This window comes from Eretmochelys imbricata, chromosome 1 (genome assembly GCF_965152235.1).
Source record: "Eretmochelys imbricata isolate rEreImb1 chromosome 1, rEreImb1.hap1, whole genome shotgun sequence".
Taxonomy (NCBI): domain Eukaryota; kingdom Metazoa; phylum Chordata; order Testudines; family Cheloniidae; genus Eretmochelys; species Eretmochelys imbricata.
This window is the reverse complement of record NC_135572.1, coordinates 294,096,347-294,116,885: the sequence shown is the minus strand read 5'-3', so window position 1 is coordinate 294,116,885 and position 20,539 is coordinate 294,096,347. Positions and strand designations below refer to the sequence as shown.

At 39.3% G+C, this 20,539-nt stretch overlaps 1 protein-coding gene across 1 annotated transcript in view; it reads left to right on the top strand.

Annotated features, from left to right (window-relative positions):
* The window catches only part of MYRFL (myelin regulatory factor like), a 60,326-nt gene that overhangs the window by 19,676 nt on the left and 20,111 nt on the right, over positions 1-20,539 (top strand). The window contains exons 10-15 of the mRNA XM_077839290.1: positions 1,040-1,150; positions 2,007-2,097; positions 6,296-6,496; positions 6,888-6,996; positions 10,256-10,365; positions 19,821-19,984. Coding sequence (XP_077695416.1) covers positions 1,040-1,150; positions 2,007-2,097; positions 6,296-6,496; positions 6,888-6,996; positions 10,256-10,365; positions 19,821-19,984 — 786 coding nt within the window. The remainder of the gene's footprint in view (positions 1-1,039; positions 1,151-2,006; positions 2,098-6,295; positions 6,497-6,887; positions 6,997-10,255; positions 10,366-19,820; positions 19,985-20,539) is intronic.

The following is a 20,539-nucleotide window of genomic DNA, read 5'->3' as shown; positions in this document are numbered from 1 at the left end:
CTTTTCTACATGGATAAAAACATCTGACCAAAAACATTTTGGATGTAGAACATGCCAAGAGAAAAGCAGCAAAATTCTATAATAGAGCTCTGTGTGGTTCAAAAGCTTCTCTCTAACCAACAGAAGTTGGTCCAGTAAAAGATATTACCTCACCCATTTTTTCTCTCTAATATCTTCGGTCCGACATGGCTACAAAAACACTGCATGTCATATAGATACGACGTAGAGGAAAAATCGCCACATTAAGTTTCAGAAAAGGTTACATCTCCTATTCAAAAATCCACAGAGGTGAACGCTGAATTGGGAAATGGGGGACAGATTAGCCCGTAGACTTTTCCGCCATGGTTCTTTGTCTAGCTACCAAGGGATGGATTCTCAGCTGGTGTAACTTGATGTAGTGCCACTGACCCTGAAGGAGTAACACTGATTTACACCAGATGAAAAGCGAGTAACTGGACGATTCTTTGTCCATGAAAAAATTCATCATTACATGCAATAGTGGACACGAAAATGCAAATCAGATATAGGTAAAAACAAACAGGAGAGAAATTACGGTTTGGTTAATGTGTTACTGTAGGTTGAATGATCTATGATAGTATTCTAAATTAGCAACAAATACCCATGTATGTCAATGGGCCTATTATGTGCAGCTATGCATGGCTCTTGGTGCAGAGATACTTAGTATATGAATATTACTAAGAACCCAAATATTCCCGCTCTTGATTGGGTACCGTATACGATTGACTACATTCACCCCCTTACTGAACTACCTGACGGATTGCTGTGATGGATTGATTAATGTGAGGCTGATGTGCTTTGGCACCAAAGTTGAAAGGTGCCATAAAAGAAGAAAATGTGACATTTTTATAAGTGGGGGAGCATTGCACATGTACTGAGGTGCCTCTGCTGTCAGCTCAGTATATAAAATCAGAAAAATGAAGCATATTAATCAGCTTGAGCAAACCTGCAGGACAATCGGAAGTGGTCTAGGTGGAGGGTGGTGGTTTGCCTCTTAACTTGTTTCCTTTTTCTGTTTTAGACTTGATCTACCAGCAGACCAGGCAACCAAAGTGACATTGGGAAGGTTACATTTCAGTGAAACAACAGCAAATAACATGAGAAAAAAGGGGAAACCTAATCCTGACCAAAGGTAGAGTGATGGTCCTCTGGGGGGCGGGAGTGTAAGGGAGGAGTGACCTGGCTTACAATGAGGCAGATATAGTCTGTGAAAGTTTGTGTTGCCAGCTCTCATGATTTTATCTTGAGTTTTATGGTCTTTGGTGTCTTTCTTGAAGACCCAGCTCCTGAAGTTTTAGAATTACGTGAGAGTCTGTTTTCATTTTACTACCAAAAAAAGAAAAGTTTCTAGTCCTCATGGTTGCAGCACAAAGCTGGAAAATATCACCCAGATTATACTTTAACGGCTCGGAAACCAGAATGCAAATAAAAAGAAACCTAGATATAGAGTTTAAAAGCTTATTTATTTGTAGCCAATCTCATGAGTTTTTGGGGGCCTGATACATGATTTCTTGAATGGTTGGAGTTAGCAATACTGAAATCTTTCTATTGACTTCAATGAGCATTGGCTCCAAAGAGTATTTAACAGAGAATGAACAAAACAGAGAGTAAGAAGTGTTAATTTTCCTCCAATTCTGCAAAATAAGTTGTATTTTAAACATACTACTATTGTTGGTAGAATAATTTGGCCAGAAAAATAGTGAGACGGTCAGAGTCTGGACCCCAAGAGGAGGGGAAACGGGGACTGGCAGGGTTGTAGGAGTAACCAGGCTGATGGAAGCCAGGGTGAGACCTTTATGTTGGTAGACTGGCTACTGTTATCAGGGCTCTGAGCTATGGCAGCATAGTATTAAGACACCCAAAATTATAAGGCAGGCAGTGACAGAAGCCCTTAATGGTCAGGGTGGTCCCCTACAGTCACAGATACGTTATGCCTGTGAGATTATTTCAGCTTTCTTGTGAAGTCATTGAAATTAATTTCATATTAGATACTTCATGCTGGTGGTTGGACTATATGCTGTCAGTCAGGACCAGTCCTATTTATTGTCTGCACATGTCTCTGAAAGGATCATTGTGAGGGTAGGTACAAGTTTATTTGAACCACGTTCTGATTTTCTTTTCACAAGGGAGAATCTTTTGTTTATTGTTGGGCAGCGTGCATTTTATAATTGTTTGTAGTACACATGGTGATTTAGGGATCTTCATGTTTTTGAGGGCTTGTTGTGAGGCTATAAATAGTTCTGTATATCTGTGTGTGTGCATGTGTGAAAGATGGACATGTTTTAAGAGGAGTACATATTGAGAAGGGAGTGAGAAGACATTCAAAAATATGGGGAATTTTAGAAAGCTCTTGGATTGTTTTTAAAGTACGCGCAGTTTATAATCTACAATAGGCACCTTTTGAACAATTAATTTTTGAAAAAGCGTATGTGTTTGTATCATATTTAGGAAAAGGAATTTAGAGTAAGGGACGACTTTTTTGCTCTGTCCTTTGAAGACCACATTTAGGGCAGATCCAATTGGACCCAATTCTGCTCATTTTTACATATGCCAGGAATCCTCCTAAATAGGACTACCCATGCGAGAAATGTCTACAGGATGGGCCCATGGGGGGTAGTCTTCCCATGATTTTTAGACTGCAGTTCTATTTTATGAAGAGTAACTCAAAATGGCATTCTGAAGTTCCATATTTACTATCTCTTGATTATTTTTGTATCAATTGTGCTCAGTTTACAAATAATAATTTCTAACTTCCGGGCCTGCGAACTGTCTGAGATTGGGAGTCAAAAACTTCCCAGTCCATGTCTCCTCACCCATGTCAAATATTCTGCAGGCTAATTTATGTCCTTCATGACACCTGTGCAGTCCCATTGCTTTCAATGGGCTTAGTACTGGAACTTAGTAAACAACTGTGTTGATGAGGTACAAGGTAGGATAGAACCCACAGCTCATGCTGTTGTAATTGTGTTGACTCTGCAGGGTTAAAAGGAGCTGAAAACAGTGAACCTTTATTTTTCTCATTGTAGTAAAATACATTTGACTCTGAATACACAAAAGGAATAGATATGCTAAATAAAAAAGCTATTTTTTATAATCACCATTGGACTGCACTTGAAAAGGAAAAGTTCATGTTCTTTTTTTGTAGAAATATTGACAATTAAATAAGATGAAAGAGAACTAGCATGCAGAGCTGAAAAAAGAATAGATTTTGCAGTTCACTGTCAATGCCAACAAAACAAAAACATCACAAATTGTTTTCTGTTGAACCGCAAATGATTTTTTTAAAAGTTTTTGGTGAATTAAAAAAATTCTGGGTGAACGAAACGTTTTGTTTTGATTTGAGCATTTGTAAACAGTTTTATTTTAAAAATTTTAAAATAAAATTAAAGGTAATTTCAAACCAAAGTGATTTCAGACAGAAAAACTGAATCATTTAGTTTCAAAAAATGTCAAAGTGAAACATTTGATTTTTTTCCTCAATTTTTTTTCAAAATGGACAACTTAGCAAAACCGATGTGAATTTGCTAAATGTTTTTCACTGAAAAAAGTTTTCATTGAAAAATTTCACCCAGCTCTAATTACATATGCCACTGACCTATTATCAGAAACATTTAATGTTTTTCTTTTTAATAACATACCTACTTCTTATATAGTACTTTTCATCAGTAGATCTCAAAGAGCTGTAGAAATGAGATCATATACACAGCTACTATGGTCATGTAGTATTTTTTGTGTGTGATACATGTACTTCATAACAATTTAATAGTTTGTAATAACTAGGCCTAGGTCCTCCCCTTCCCCTTTAGTTTAGTTGGGGGGGAGGGCATGGGGCAGGGCAGTAATTGCTGCAGTCTGTTCATTTTTGTTATAAACATTTTTTTTAAATTGCCCAGGTGCTGAGAGCTTGGGCTGGGTGTTCTTTTGTGGGTGGATTTAGTATGCATTTCTATAAATCAACTAATGAGGTCTGTGCTACTTTATTTCTCCTGTAGCCTCTGTTTTCAGTGCTCTGCTCCCATGAATAACTCCAGTGCCTGCCTCTGCTACTGCCCATAGTTTTTCCAAGCAGTAGCAGCATGAAACTGATCTGAGTCTTGGCAGTTTTTCTGTTGCTCAGATTATTTTGAATAGCTGCAGTAAAACTGACCCCAGTACTATAATTCTGCTTTGCTGCTGCCTGGTAAAGCAGAGCTGTTGGAGCTGTCTGTTTGCAGATTCAGGAAGACAACTGCATTTTTGCATCCAATTCACATTTGGATCATTATCTTATGAACCGTAAGGGCTAGTATCTTAATTTTTGCTTTAAATAAAAGCTTATGTTCTGCAGAAGTTCATGGTTTAGGCTCCCACACCCACCAGATTTTATTAGCACTTGTGCCTATGGTGCCAGTCAAATAAATAAATGATTGAATGGACAAAAATAGAGGACCGAGAATGTAAATAATGGCCATATCAGTAAAAGGACTATAGCAGCGTTCTGGTCTGATATGTTTGCAATGGAAGGCAGGGTCATGTATATAAAGACATCACTTACTGCAGTGTGGCAAAACTTACTGAATGCATCGCGATGGGAAAAACATACACTCTAGTCCGCCATACTGCAGAGTTAAAGATTAAAGAACTACAAACTGAGTAGTGGTTAACAGGCACATCAGCTCATGCTCTAATTGGTCAGTTAGAAGTGCACAATTCTCTGTATCACAGATGGTGTAGCCTTGCAAAAACACAAGGCCTTCATAAAGGAGTGCTGAGTTTTTGGCACTTTGGTATTTTGTTTAGATCCACATTTTAATGTCTGAATTCAGTGTTAATTTTTTATTTTTAATAAGGAAATAAACAAAAAAGCATTAGGATTTTTGTTCATTGAGCTTTTTTCTCTGAGAGCAAGATTAATTTTATTTGATTAATGTAAAGTAATAGAGTTCGGACAAGGGGTAGTATTTTGTAGAATGTGTGGATGTGCTTATTTAGGGGTCCCTCATTGAAAATGACAGCTAACTTAACTTGTGAGTGCAAAAGTTATATATATTACAGATGGTGACTTCTCCAGGAACTGCTGTTTTTAAACCTTGCATGTCTCCAGGCCTGTGCAAATATGTTTGAATATGATGGAAATTTCCATGTCTCAGTTGATAAGTAGAATTCATCTGGTAGCTTTGATTTGTTGCAACTGCCATTCCAAAGTCAATTTATCTATGTCCACTTTAATCAGCAATGTTATTATCCATGCAAAAAAAAAAAAAGTTAAGCCGTTAGAAAATCTCATTGTTCTATTCTTTTCCTGAGGCATCTTAATAAGGTTTAGGTTGTTCAAAGCACTTAGGGGTCATGGATTCAATACATTGCTTAATTGTTGTTTTTTGTTTCTGGAAACATCCTCGAGCTGCTAAGTGCTTTTCAGACATAAAAAAAGGCTGAGTCTCAGTCACAAAGAGCTTAGATTCTAAAAGACACAAACAGGCAAAGGGAAGAGGAAATTGGTACAATGTTGTTATTAAAGTAGCACTTTGGAGCCCTTGTCCTGGACCTGGACCCCATTGTGCTGGATGCTGGACAAATACAGAACGAAAAGATAGTCCTTGCTCCAACCAGTTTACAATAAAGAAGTGGTAATCAGCCACTTCAAGTAATATAGTTGTGGGATAGTTTCGTAAACATAAGTTATTCCTAGGTACCCACAATGTGGACACCAATGTACCTTCAGACTGATTTACAGTCCAGAGTGTGTGCATGTTGGGAATGCAGTATGCATGAATTCAAGCCCAAACCCACCTCTTATCTGTTCAGAATGGACCTCGGACAAAATAAAAGGAGAGTGTCTGAAAACGGGTAAAAAAAAAAGAGAGAGAGATCTGTATGTTCAATGGGTTTCTTTAGGGAATGGGGAATCTTTCGAGTGAGATGTGTTAAAATCTGCCTTTCTCTCTCTTGTCCAGTGTCCAGTCCTTAGTGAGCTAGTAGGCTAGAAGACAGTTTGTTGGCAAATCAGAAATGATTCTGAGGTCTGATCACAAACCTAGTTACTTGAAAAGCTTTGAAGTTGATCATCTTCCTTAACATTATAGTAAAATATAATACAAGAAAAGGCTTTGCGGGCACTGCAAATGTTCTAGATGGGAAACGTTTCTTTAGAGGTTATCCATTTTGATGTGTCAAAGTTCAAAAATGTAGTTTAAATGTGAAAGATTTGTATGGCATTTCATATTCCTTTGGTAAATTGGATAAAGCAATAGTAAATCAGTGCTAAAGTGTCTTTGACTGTAACAAATGTTTTCAGGCATCTAACCCTGGGCAGTTTGAGAATGACAGTGATGTGTTGTGGCAGCGAGGACATGTTCCAGAGACCATAGTCTGTCATGGTCGAGTAGGAATTAACACAGATGCACCAGATGAAGCACTGGTCGTCTGTGGAAATGTGAAAGTGATGGGGACAGTCATGCATCCATCTGACAGTCGAGCAAAACAGAATATCCAGGAGGTGAGTGAAGTGGAGCTTTTAGGGCATTTACATTTACACCACAGTGCATGTATGAATTATCCTTCTGACACACATGAAGTAGATTCTGTTATCCTAGACACGTTGGAATGTTGGCCTTAGGAAAGTGAATGCACTGCTTGCGTTGTGGAGCCATCCTGTTTGAACTGAGAGGTGGGGGGGGACTTTGAACTTGGATGAGGCTGTGTCTGTAAATGAAGTGGTTTGACTGAAATGTAACTGGGAATACAAGTAAAAATAACAGCTGGTTAATGTTGAATAGGGAGATGTTTGATGGCAGCTGTGTCATGCTTCTCAATATGCTTGTGCAACCCTTGATGTGACTCTGATCCTTACTATTGGAACATGTGAAACCTGGTCTTTGTGCAATTAGGTTGATACAACTGAGCAGCTGAGAAGAATAGCGCAAATGAGGCTCGTTGAGTATGACTACAAGCCTGAGTTTGCATCTGTAATGGGAATAAACAATACCCATGAAACAGGTATTCAATCAACTCTTCTTCTGTTCTAGAGTCTGTCCTTTTATATTTGTATGTTGTATCATAATGATTAATTCCCTGGCATTCCAATCTTATTTTTAGGATCCTAAGGCCTTTTGCAGTGTTTTTCTTTTAAAACTGATGCGTATGAGAGTATGTGGGTGTCTGATTGTGTGTGTATATGTCTCCATTTTAGTAGATGCAATCAGCTGACATTTTCCACGGTTGGTCTCGGCCCGGAGGTGATACACCTTTTCTAAGGCTTTAGCCAAATTGCTTCAACCATTTTTGTGTGTATTTGAGCATTTAAAACATAAATCCGTATTATTATTTACCTGTATTACCATGGTACCTACGAGCCCTCATCATGGACCAGGATCTCATTGTGCTACATACTGCCGTACATATATGGGCTGAAAATTTGTGCTTAAAACAAAACAAAAATGTCTATTGAATCTATTGAGACTTGGCTTCTTTTGTAAATCTTGTGGCGATCTAAGGTCCAAAACAGGTTGAATACCGTCATGTCTCTTTTCCTTTGTCTATAAGTGATAAATAACAGTCAGCATGGACTTGTCAAGAACAAATCATGTCAAATCAACCTAATAGCTTTCTTTGGCAAGGTAACAAGTCTTGTGGGGTGGGGAGCAGGGGCAGGGGGAAGTGGTAGATGTGGCATATCTTGACTTTAGTAAGTCTTTTGATATTGACTTGTATGACCTTCTTATAAACAAACTAGCGAAATACAACCTAGATAGAGCTACTGTAAGGTAGGTGCATAACTGATTGGAAAACCATTACATAAGAACATAAGAACGGCCATACTGGGTCAGATCAAAGGTCCATCTAGCCCAGTATCCTGTCTTCCTACAGTGGCCAATGCCAGGTGCCCCAGAGGGAATGAAAAGAAGAGGAAATCATCAAGTGATCCATCCTGTTTCCCATTTTCAGCTTCTGGCAAAGTTTGCAGATGATACCAAGTTGGGAGGGGTTGCAAGTGGTTTGGAGGATATGATTAAAATTCAAAATGATCTGGACAAACTGGAGAAGTAGTTTGTAGTAAATAGGGTGAAATTCTATAAGGACAAATGCAAAGTACTCCACTTAGGAGGAGCAATCAGTTGCACACATACAAAATGGGAAAGGCCTAGGAAGGAGTACTGCAGAAAGGAATCTGGGGGTCATAGTGGATCACAAGCTTAAATATGAATCAATGGTGTAACACTGTTGCAAAAAAAGAAAAAAAAAAAAAAGCAAACATCATTCTGGGATGTATCAGCAGGAGTGTTGTAAGCAAGACATGAGAAGTAATTCTTCAGTGCAGAGTAGAGCGGATTAGGCCTCAGCAGGAGTATTTTGTCCAGTTCTGAGCACCACATTTCAGGAAAGATGTGGACAAATTGGAGGGAGTCCAGAGAAGAGCGACAAAAATGATTAAAGGTCTAGAAAACATGACCTATGAGGGAAGAAAAAATTGGGTTTATTTAGTCTGGAGAAGAGAAGACTAAGGGTGGGGGGGACATAACAGTTTTCAAGTACATAAAAGTTTGGTAGAAGGAGGAGGGAGAAAAAATTTTCTCCTTAACCTCTGAGGATGGGACAAGAAGCAATGGGCTTAAGTCGCAGCAATGGCGGTTTAGGTTGGACATTAGGAAAAACTTCCTGTGAAGGTGGTTAAACATTGGAATAAATTGCCTAGGGAGGTTGTGGAATCTCCATCATTGGAGATTTTTAAGAGTAGGTTAGACAAATGCCTGTCAGGGATGGTCTAGATAATACTCAGTCCTGCCATGAGTGCAGGGGACTGGACCAGGTGAGCTCTCGAGGTCCCTTCCAGTCCTATGATTCTATGATCTGACTTCTACTTGGTTATTTTTGATTTAGTATTTGTAATTGTTTTTTTCTTTTCCCTTCCTCTTCCTTTCCATGTTGTTTTCTCCCTTCTTCCTCAATGTTCACTTCGAATCCGTAGCTTCTATTTTTACCCGTGTAACCTCTGTGTTTGCTGTTCCTTCCTTCCCATCCACTCCGTCCATCTGCACTATATGAAACCAAATGGGAAGAGAAATGTTTCACGTCACTGTCTTTTTCCTGCCCTTTACATGCTCTTCAACTTAGGTGTAGCAAATAACAAATTGCAAAGGGCAGAAAACTTGTAATTATTATTTGTATTGCAGGAGCACATTCAGACCTCAGACAGAATCAGGACCCATTGTGCTAGGGAGTGTCTAAAACATATAGTAAATTACAGCCCCTGCTCCAAATGGCTTGCAAATCTAAATGACAAGAAAGAAACAAGTTGAAGGAGAGGAGCTTCCTCAGAGCCAGTAGGATGTTATCTATTACTCCTCCTCATAATACAAGAACAAGTCAATGAATTGGAAGGGCAGCAAATCTGCATGATCATCTGGTGGTTATGAGTTCCATAGGCTATTGCAGAGGCCAAGAGTTTGGCAATTTTATAAAGGATTAGACAACTAGAATATTATATTGGATGAGATTAAAAATTAAGGATAAAAGCCCTCTTGTTTCAGAGAATAAGCCAGCCTCTAACTGAAGGGGAAGTTGGGAAGAAACTTAAGCATCTGATTATGGCCAATATCAGAAATATAGGAAATTGGGCTAGGGACCCACCTGTTCTGTCCCTATAGAGCAAATTCCATATGTCTAATTGAGCCATCCAGTAAATAATATATATATGTAGAAGCAGATAGTAGTTCTAGATAAGGGAGTGTGTGGTTTAGAATGGTGAAGACTAAAATGATAAAAACCTGTAATTAGAGCTGCTTGAAAATTTTCTGAGGGAATGTTTCTCCATCAGAAAATGCTTTTTTGTCAAAATTGAAACATTTTGGAGAAACATGCCTGGATATGGGAAAAACAAGCAAACCAGAATGAAGCATTCTGATAAAGATGATTTTTCTTTCCATTTTTTAATTTTATATTTAGGTAATATAAAATACAAAGTCAAAACTGGAATGGAACATTTAGATTTTATCAATTAAATGTTTTGATTTACCTGCAATAATAATAATAATTAATATATTTTGAATTTTGGTTCTCAGGAAATTTGTTTTGTTCCATTTTGGAATGGAAAAAAATCAAAATTGCAGAATTTCCTACAAAAAGGAAAATCTGGTTTCTGCAGAGCTCGACTTGTAACTTTTAGGATGTCCACATTAGGGAGAATACAAATTACAATCTGAGAGTAAATTGTTTTTTCGGTTTTTTTTACACTAGTTTTTCATTATTTTGCAAACAGGAATAATAGCCCAGGAGGTGAAAGAGCTTTTGCCGACAGCTGTAAAAGAAGTTGGAGTTATTACCTGTGAAAATGGAGAAAAAGTAGAGAACTTCCTCATGATTGATAAGGTATATTATTGGTTTACTGCCATTCATTTATACAGTGCTATGGTACTGGACATGAAACAAAGACTTTAAGACAATGCATTTTTTAAAAAATTCAGAAGCAAATGCAAGTGCTTTTTTGTCCAGAATCAGCCACATAGGTTTTGGCATTCAGAACTAATTTGCTTTTTTTTCCTTTGAGGAAAGGAAGCTTTGCTCTTGAACCATATTTTTTTATTAGTCCAGCGGTAGGACTTGGTGAAGATCCTGGCTGTCCAGTAAATCAGTTTCAGTTTAATTTTTTGCTGACCAACAAAAATTAATTTCCTTTTTCTTAATAATTTGGTAATGTGCTGCAGAAACATTTTTGAGGGTCTTGAGGCAAAATGCATTAAAGCGGAAATGACAGTTAAAGAGAGTTGCAAGTAAATAGTTCTTCTGGATTCTTTAAATACCTGTCTCTGTTAGTCACTTTTGGTCTTCAGTGTCTGATTCATATTTGCTGCCTTTAGTTCTCATTAAGGAGTCATGTGAAGAGGTTTATGTGGACAGTAAGGGCCTGATCCCGCATGATGATGTGTGTTTGTAGACCGGTGCCCCCATATGGAGCCTCACTGAAGTCAGTGGGGTTCAACATAGGCACAGGAGTCTGCCCACATGGAGCCTAATATGCTCCTGCCAGTCAGGGGTATCTTAGTCAGCCAAGAGAGTGAAATTTCATCACGCTAACTTGATCACTAATTATTAAGGCTCACAAACAGGTAAGAAACTTCTGCTGGACCACATATTTTGTGTTTGTCAAGATGCAAATGTCAGTCTTTCAAATTTGAATTGATCTCCCCCCTGTAGGTATTTGACTAAGAGTTTTTTTTAATTATTTGAAATCTTAATATAGTAGTATTTTAATTGAGAGATACTTAAAATGAAGTGTGGTCACACAAAATTTGGATAGAGATGTCTTAGTGGTAGAGCTAGAGCAGCCAATCTTATTACAACAAAAGTCTTTTGTGTCGGAAAGTCTGAATTAATTTAATGGTTCTTAAGAAGAATTAAGCTCTTGTGGTATTTTACTTCACAAACTGGTAACTTTCTTATTCTAATCCTCTTGCTTTACACAAAACGTAAAAGCTAATTCTGTATGTGGTGTGTGAAATTTCTCTATCTTAGACCATTATCATAACTTCAAAATCCTACAGGAAGAAATGTGTATGGTACACAGAGAAACTAACATGCTTTAATGATGAAGATAATGCTGTTAGGTTTGTACTATGCAGTGTCCTGCTATATTCTGATTTGTTGTGTTTCACAAATATGTAGTCATAAGCTGAATGTTGAATAGTCAGAACAGTCGACCTTAGAAATCAAAGTTTCATCTCTTCTAGTCTCTACAGTGACAATATCAAAAAGCAGATCTTACTGTGGAGGGTACTTATGTTATCATAGATAAAGATTATAGATTTGTGTGCATAAACCTGGGATTTGAGCAAAACTTGATTTAACAGGAAAAATTCTGCCAAAGTGAAATGGAAATTAGTAGGGAGAAGAGAACATTTATAAATATTGGAGGTAGTTACATTTGGTCTGAACGACAGCATGGCTATTATCCCATATTCATTGTTAACTATGTCATTTCAACTGATTTTTTATTCTGTATTTTATTGAAACTGTTGTATCAACCAGGCAAGGTACTAACAAGCTTCAACAGGACTTTATTTTCAAAGTGGAAACCTCTTTACCAAGCTATTGCCGCACCCTGTGTAGCTCTCTCCCAACCTCTCAACTCCTCCCCCCTCCTTCCTGTTTTCTGTCCTTTCAGACTCCCAACAGCCAGTGCTCTCAATTCTAATAATTACAAGCAACATCTAAACACCACATTCCCTCCTCTCTTAAGAAACTCTCCCAATTAAAATAAACATTATTGTTCTAACCACAAGAACAAATATGAAACAAGACACTATACTGTTGGCAGAAATATTACACTGAAAACACTGTAGATACTACATAACATAGTCTCTAGTCCAGACAGGTTGTTGTCTGGTTCAGACAGGCCATCTCTCAAGCCCTGGTTCCAGTTCAATGTCTTGTTGTGTTGGTACTATGGTGAAGTCATCCAATGCAGACTGGGTGTTGGCATAATCTCCTCTTGGTGCATAGGCAGGTGCAAGATAAGAAGCGTTCCATACCGACCCATCAGAAAGTCGATAGGTGTAAGGTCCCTTCTTCTCTATGATTTTAAAAGGAGTTGTGAATTTATGGTCCTTTGCATAAAATTCCAGGTTTTCATACTCTAATGAAGGAACCACACTCAAACTTTGGTTCCTTAGCACCCCGCCACTTGTCTGTGAAAGCCTTAGAGTTTGCTTGGTTCTGTTCAACTGTTTTTTCTCACATCATCGTCGTTTGGGGCCTCAGGTCGTGCCTTTAACAATCCAGCAATGTTCAGTTTAGTATTCATCTGTTTCCCATGCAGTAACTCTGCGGGTGGTCTTTGCATTGTGACATGTTGTGTAGCCTGGTATGCTTGCAAGAAATCAGTAGTGAAGGGTATCCACAATCGCCCTTCCAGTTTAGCCATTTGCAAACTCCCTTTCAAACTTCTGTTAAACCGTTCGATTTCCCCATTGGCTTGAGGGTGATATAGGGACGACCTTCTGTGTAAAATGTTCCTCTTTGCTAGAAAAGTTTCAGACTCCAGGGAAGTAAATTGACTACCATTATCTGAAACCAGTTCTTTGGGGTTACCTTCACTGCTAAAAACTGAAGAGAGGAACTTAATTACTGTAGCAGAAGAGATTTGCGATGTAAATGCTACCTCAGGCCATTTACTGAAATAGACTATTAAAGTGATGGCATAATGGCAGTCAATTGGAGCAGTATCAAAGGGTCCTACAATGTCAATTGCCACTTTTTCCTATGCAGATTCAAGAAGAGAAACAGGCTGTAATGGAGGGGTACATGTCACTGCTGTCTTATCATGCATTTGGCAAGTGACACAGGATTTTATGAGTGCTTCAGTTTGAGAATCCATCCCTGGCCACCAATACAGATCCCGTAGTCGTTGTTTGGTTCGGACAATTCCTTGATGAGTATCGTGTGCCAGGTGTATGAGTTTTGACTGTAATTCTTCTGGCACAAGGAACTGGTGTGTACCTCGTAGCACACAGCCATCAAACAAAGAAAGTTCATCCTGAACTCTAAAATAAGGCAGCAAAACTGAGTCAAGGTTTTTAGGGTTACTGAGCTCTTTGTCAGAAATTCCCGTAGTTTTCGTTGAATTGGACATACTGAACAAGCAGCTTGAAATTGTTCTCTTGTAACTGCAGTGAGAGCGCTTGTAATAAGCGCAACTACTACATCCTATCCTCCGGTGGACCATCTGGTGAAGGCAAAGGCAGGCAAGAAAGGCAATCAGCTACCACATTTTGGTTTCCAGGCTTATATTCCAGTTCATAATTGAAAGAGAGTAGTCTTGCAGACAATCGAGCAATACAGTATCCTGCTCTTCCCAGTCCTTTTGTGGTGAGCAGCATCGTCAAAGGGCTGTGGTCTGTGCGTAACTTGAATGTGTGGCCCCACAGGTAGAGTTCTCCATTTTTCAGTAGTCCAGACACAAGCAAGTGCTTCTTTTTCGACCGTAGAATATTTTCTCTCAGCATTACTTAGTGTCCTTGAAGCAAATGCAACAGTCCTCTCTGTGTTTTCCTCATGCAGTTGTGTGAGAAAAGCCCCAAGTCCATAATCAGAAGCATTAGTAGTTACAATTGTGGACAATGCAGGACTGAATAGTGCAAGTACTGGACTATGTACAATCAAATCTTTCACCGTTTTGAAACTAGCTTGTGCATCGGTTGTCCACACTAAGGTTAAATTTCTCTGTAGTAATTCCCATAATGGTTCAATGACAGATGCATAATTGGGAATGAATTTTGCATACCAGGAGGTAAGACCCAAGAAGGAACGTAAGGTTTGCAAATCTGTTGGAGGAGGAGCATTTGAAATTGCCAGGATATGATCTGGATCAGGTTTTAGTCCAGCCTGTGAAATTGTATGCCCCAGAAAGGAGAGTTCAGTTTGTCTAAATTTGCATTTGGACCTATTGAGCTGGAGGCCTGCTGTGCTGATGCAGTTTACTACAGACTGAAGGTTATTGTCATGCTTCTCAGAAGTATTTCCAAACACAATAATATCATCCAGATAGCACTGAACTCCATGTTGATTCTTCAGAATCAATGAAATCATTTTTTGAAAGGCACTAGGGACAGATGTGAGACCATATGGAACACGTTTAAAACGAAATAGTCCCTCATATGTAATAAATGCTGTGCTCTGCTATCTTCATGCAACATAACCTGGTGGGTATGCGCTCTGCAAATCAAGAGTAGAGAACATCCTTGTTCCACGGAGTTCTGCAAGTACTTCTTCTATGTGAGGAAGAGGATGGCTGTCAATCACAATAGCTTTATTTGGCTCCCTTTAGTCCCCACAAAGGCAAATGCCTCCACCCTTCTTCTGCGTCACTACTATAGGAGAAACCCATTCCAAGAAGTCAATCTCTTCAATAATGTCCTTTTGAATAAGTTTTCTAAGTTCCTCTGAAACAGCTTCCCTGACTGAAAATAAGTGCCGTAACTTCTGTCGTACAGGCATCACATTATTCCACATTTTAACTTTATGCAGAAACTCATAAGCACAGCCGAGTTTCTCCTCAGCCTGGTGTTGGGTCCCAGCTGAAACTGGTGTGTGTACCGCAAGAGTGCTTTGCTGAGGAAGATCAATTTGTCCATTAACTACCCTGAGATTTAAAACACCCAATAAATCTCTGTCAAGGATAGGAGTGCCTTTGTGGACAATGTTACACAGCAATCACCAAAAGTAACTATTGCTGGCAGGCAGCCATGTACTGGAATATGGTTTTTCAAATAGCACACCAAGAGAAGTTTGGGTTCAGTAAGAGGCACATCTTCAATGTAAGGCAGATAGATGGAATCAGGTAGTATAGATACTGCTGAGCCAGCGTCCAACATTAGCTGAATAGAGTGTGGTTTGCCTGAGGGTATGATGGAAACGTTTACAGTGCACTTTATCTGTTCTGGAATATGTGCAGTAGTGATTTTGTCCATGCTCAGCACAGTAACATCTGGTATTGTAACTGCATGCACCTGTTGATTGAACTGGTTACTGAGACATATTTTAGCAAAAGGTCCAATCTTTTTGCAATGATTGCACTGAGCTACTTTTGCCGGACATCCTGTGTAGCTTGCAAGGTGTTGTGGGGATCCATAGCGAAAGCATGTTTTTACTGTATTTTGAATTTGCTGATTCGGTGGTTTTTCATTAGTTTTCCTCTTGCAGTTGTGTGTCTGCAGCGATAGTGAACTTTTCTGCAAAGAAGTCACAGCCTGGACTGCCTCCTGTATCCATTATTTTGGCTTCAGCTGTAGCTGACTCAATCTGAGTAACAATGGTTATTGCTTTTCCTAGTGTAAGTTGTGGTTCTAGAAATAAGCGCTCTCTTACATGAAGCATGATAGTTTTCTCAATGAGCTGGTCTCTAATCATCTCATCTGCCATATTCCCAAAGTCACAAATTACAATCTGACTCCTCAGGGAAGCAATATACTGCATTATAGCTTCCCCTGGTTTCTGCTCACGCTGGCAAAATCTGTAGCAATTAGCTACTACATTCACTTCTGGCACAAAAAAATTCTTTAATGCAGTGAGTGGTCACATATTTATCATCTGCAAGGGGAAAAGTGTAAAATATACCTTGCCCTTCTGCTCCAAGGCAGTGGATTAGCAGAGCATGCTTTCTTTCTTCAGAAATCTCTGTAGCACTGATTGCAAGCAGATAAGTCTCAAACATATGTATCCACGTAGTAAAAGCAATTGGAGGCTCACCTTGGCTTTGCAGAAAGGGTGCAGGTGGGTTCAGAGGCAGAAGATCCATCCTCGTCACCAAAACGTTGTATCAACCAGGCAAGGTACTAACAAGCTTCAACAGGACTTTATTTTCAAAGTGGAAACCTCTTTACCAAGCTGCTGCTGCATCCTCTGTAGCTCTCTCCCAGCCTCTCAACTCCTCCCCCCTCCTTCCTGTTTCCTGTCCTTTCAGACTCCCAACAGCCAGTGCTCACAATTCGAATAATTACAAGCAACATCTAAACACCACAAAAATCTCAGATTGTGTGTATGGAATCCTACCTACCATTAATCAAACCCACCCAGCTCATATGAAAGAGCCATCAGGAGTATGAAATATTCAGTATTACACTTCACCTATATGTATCATATTAAGAAATAAGTTTACAAAGACAAACTTGAAAACAAGCTCTTTCTTGCCTATGCTGTAGTCCATATAAATGAAGCATGTGTCAAACTAGTAGAATAAAAGTTTTGTGATAGTGGTCCCTGTATACTCTTTACCTATATTCATGAATAGTGCTGGGCAAAATTGTTTGTCTGAAACAGATTTTCAGTGAAAAATGTGGATTCAGTGACACTGAAACATTTAGCAAATTTGTGTCAGTTTTACAAAATTCTTTGTATCTTTTCATGAGCCACTTCAGTTTTCAAAAGAACCACGGAAAGAGGAGACAAGAGGCAGAAAACTCTGATTCCTCTCAATTGTGGCTTAGAGTTCTTATGTTCCTTCCTCACAGTGGTGATGGAAGCTGTAAGAAGTTTCATTCCTGTCCTTCACTGTGTTTGTGAAGTTCAGGCCAGGGCAGCTGTCCTGTGTGAAGGGCAGGCTGGCAAATTCAGACCACTCAATAATCTCCCCTCTGTAACAGGCTAGGACATGTTCCACTGTTCCATTCCATTTGTCACTTGAAGAGTATTCAGTTTATTTTGCAGAATAAGATTGGATCTGAACTAGTTTGCCTGCTTCTGTGGAAGCAATAAGGAGAAGATGAACATACCATCTTCACTGGTGGAGTTTCAACTAGTTTGGTGTTCTGGTGAAGCTGTGGGCTATGCCCTCATACTTGATGAAAACAGGAGGAGAAGTTCTAGGTTTACTGTTGAAAGGAATTGTTAATGCATTTACTCTATTAGTTCAAGATGCCAAAGACTTGTGAGCGATTGGTTGGCTCTTCATCAAAAGCCATTGTTTAATGTTAGTGACAACACCAGTGTAACTACTGCCCTATACCAAATGTTCCTATTTTAGCAATGTTCATGGCAAGGCAGCTGCATCTTCATCTGGATTTTCTAACTTCGTGGATTCCTAAACATCTGCTTTACAGCTGTGTCACAGACCTGGCTGGATGCTCCTTTTTCCTCTCCCTAATATTTCCTCTCTGGCCTTCATCTTTTCCACCACCCTACTTATGTCCCTCACTACACACTTAACCTCCCTTGAGTCTCCCCTTGAGTTCTTCTTCTATCTGAGGGGCACCCCTAAAACTTTTCCTTTCCCCTCTTTTTCTCAGGGTTTCTCTTCCTATACAACTAGATAATTTCACAGAGGATAGGTCCGTCAATGGCTATTAGCCAGGATGGACAGGGATGGTGTTCCTAGCCTCTGTTTGCCAGAAGCTGGGAATGGGCAATGGGATGGATCACTTGATTACCTGTTCTGTTCCTTCCCTCTGGGGTACCTGGCATTGGCCACTGTTGGAAAACGGGATACTGGACTAGATGGACCTTTGGTCTTACCCGGAATGGCCGTTCTTATGTTTCTATACTGTCCTCTTCCAGCCCCTCAGTTCCATGTTCACTATTCTCTTCCATTCCAAATCATCTCCTTACCAGGTCCCCTTTCTGCTCCTCCACAACCCCCAGTCTGTTCTCTGCTCCCTACCCATAGTATTTCCCCCTCCTGTATTTCCAGCCCAGCAAACTTTCTGCTGTCTCCTTTTCTGTCTCTCCTTCTGCCTAAGTCAAGACTGGAGCTGACAGAATGCTTTAGAAGTGGTTGCAACATCTGTTCAAATAAAAATAACTTTTACTCCAATGGTATCCATGACTCCTTTTATTCTCTTTCTGCAAACCTTAATAGGAACGTATGTGAAAATGTATTTGTACAGCTTTCAGTGACTTTAATAGGAGATGGGGGGAGAGTCTAAGAATTTAGTGTAACATTTTGAAGGTGTATTTAACCGAGAGCTTTGGGGTTTTTTGTGGGACCTTGAGACTCAGTACCTCATCTTCAGTGAGGCACTAAAACGCTAATCTGCCTTTTCTTCCAAAGAAAACATTCCTCTATTTCGCCAGGTGAGTCATTTTTCTCAGCTTCTCGAAGCTGCCCAGGAGAGAGTCATGCATGATTTGAAGAGAACAGGAAAAGCAGCCGCTTCATATCACTGATATATGGACAAGTGATCACATCATTAATTTCATGGTTCCAAGCACATGACGCTGTTTTGAAGTCACTTGTCAATAAACATGCTATAGTAATTGTTCAGTGTGTGACTTACCATCTCTACTCTCGTTCTGGTACATGGTATTTTCAATGAAAAAGATGCATCTACATATGTGTCTTATTTCTGCATGGCTTGAACATACTGGAGCAACTCACCAATCTTTGGCAGAATAATTGCTTTATCCAAGTCTTAATGGGAACATTCAGGTTATACACTAGCATGGGAAGTTTCAAACGCAGCAACAAAAAAGCATGCAGTCATCCCGCTCTTAGCATAGATCAATGAAAATTTCAGCTTAGAAATGGAAATGTGCAGGTGGTGAAATACGTGCTACCCAGATAAAGGTTGCACTAACCTTCCTAACAGAACTTTGGTACCAACGATGATGTATTCCTTGCGCTGGGATAAAACAAACAGGGTGTTAGAACTGCTGGGTTGGGCAATGAGCCAGCTGAAAGGTCTGGGAATTTACAAGAAGGTCATGGGAGGCCTTCTGACAGGGTCTATGTAGTGCCATTTATCCCATCATAGCTGAATACTTTCCTAGCCCTGGTCCTAGTAGTAGCATCAGGGTCCCTCTTCCCCATCTCTCTCTCTCTGTGTGTCCTTTGGAAGTTCGTGTTTGGTTTACAGGATAGGCATCTGAGCTAGTTAGCCCATCCCATAGCTAAACAAGCCAGTGAGTACGTAAATCCTGGAGACAGCGTTAAGCTGCAATGGCATACATCAAAATGTAGATGCTTGCCATGATACTTCTGGTGCCTAAATTTCAGCACAGTGTTAATTCAAGACAAATTTTAGACTTGGGTCAGCACAGTTCTTCAGCTCATTCACTATTTTTCTTATACAAGTGCTCATATCCAATTTACCGCAAATCGAACACAAGCACTTTCTCAACATAGCTAGCAATCCAGCAAAAGGATTTTATGGTCCCAAGAGGCCTCACATTTATTTTGAATTAATTTGTGTTTGTATCTTAAATGCTGAAACCATCTTTGGATGTGTGAATTCTGTACACGTCCTTGGTTGTGACATCTCATTGATTAATACAGTACATGTCTGCTGTCTGTCTGTCTCTCTCGCTCTCTCCTTTTTTTTTCTTTCACTCCTCAGGATCAAATTTTTATGGAGAATGTTGGTGCAGTTAAGCAGCTCTGTAAACTAACCAACAACCTTGAAATCAGGATAGAAGAATTGGAAGTGTGGAATAGAAAACTGGCCAAGCTGAAACGGATGAGCAGTTTGAAGTCAACAGTCAGTGAAAAGAGCACATTCAGGTATCCCAGGATCAATTCGGGAGAATTGTCTGATGATTCTGATACTGGAGATGATAAAACAGCTTGGGTGATAAAAGTTAGAACTAATTTAGTCTGGTGGGGTTTCGTTCCTTTCCAGGTACTCTTACTTCTGAATTTTGTAATTATTTTTTTAATTCAAATCATGTGCAATCATACAAAGCTTTCCTATTTCTTAAGTCACTTCTTTTTTCAAAGTTTAAAATCTCCATGTTTGAAAAGCGGCAACTCAGTAGCAATCACTTCTGGAAGCTCTGCAGCCTAATGAAATAAGGCCTGAATGACTCCGGTTATAGGCCTGTAATAGCAGTTTCCAAGTTAAGGGAAATCCACAAAAACCTCTTTGATGAAGAAAATCTTACTTACAATTTGTGTGAAATTGATGAGCATTTCATATTTCTAAATCTTTTTTCAATTTTTCTTTGAAAATAAATGTAGCATTTAAGAGCATGTACCTGAGCAAGTTGACGAGTGCCCTTTGTTCTTGAAAACAAAGCTATGGCCCCACTGACTTTTTTTGTTCTTTTAAAATGTTGC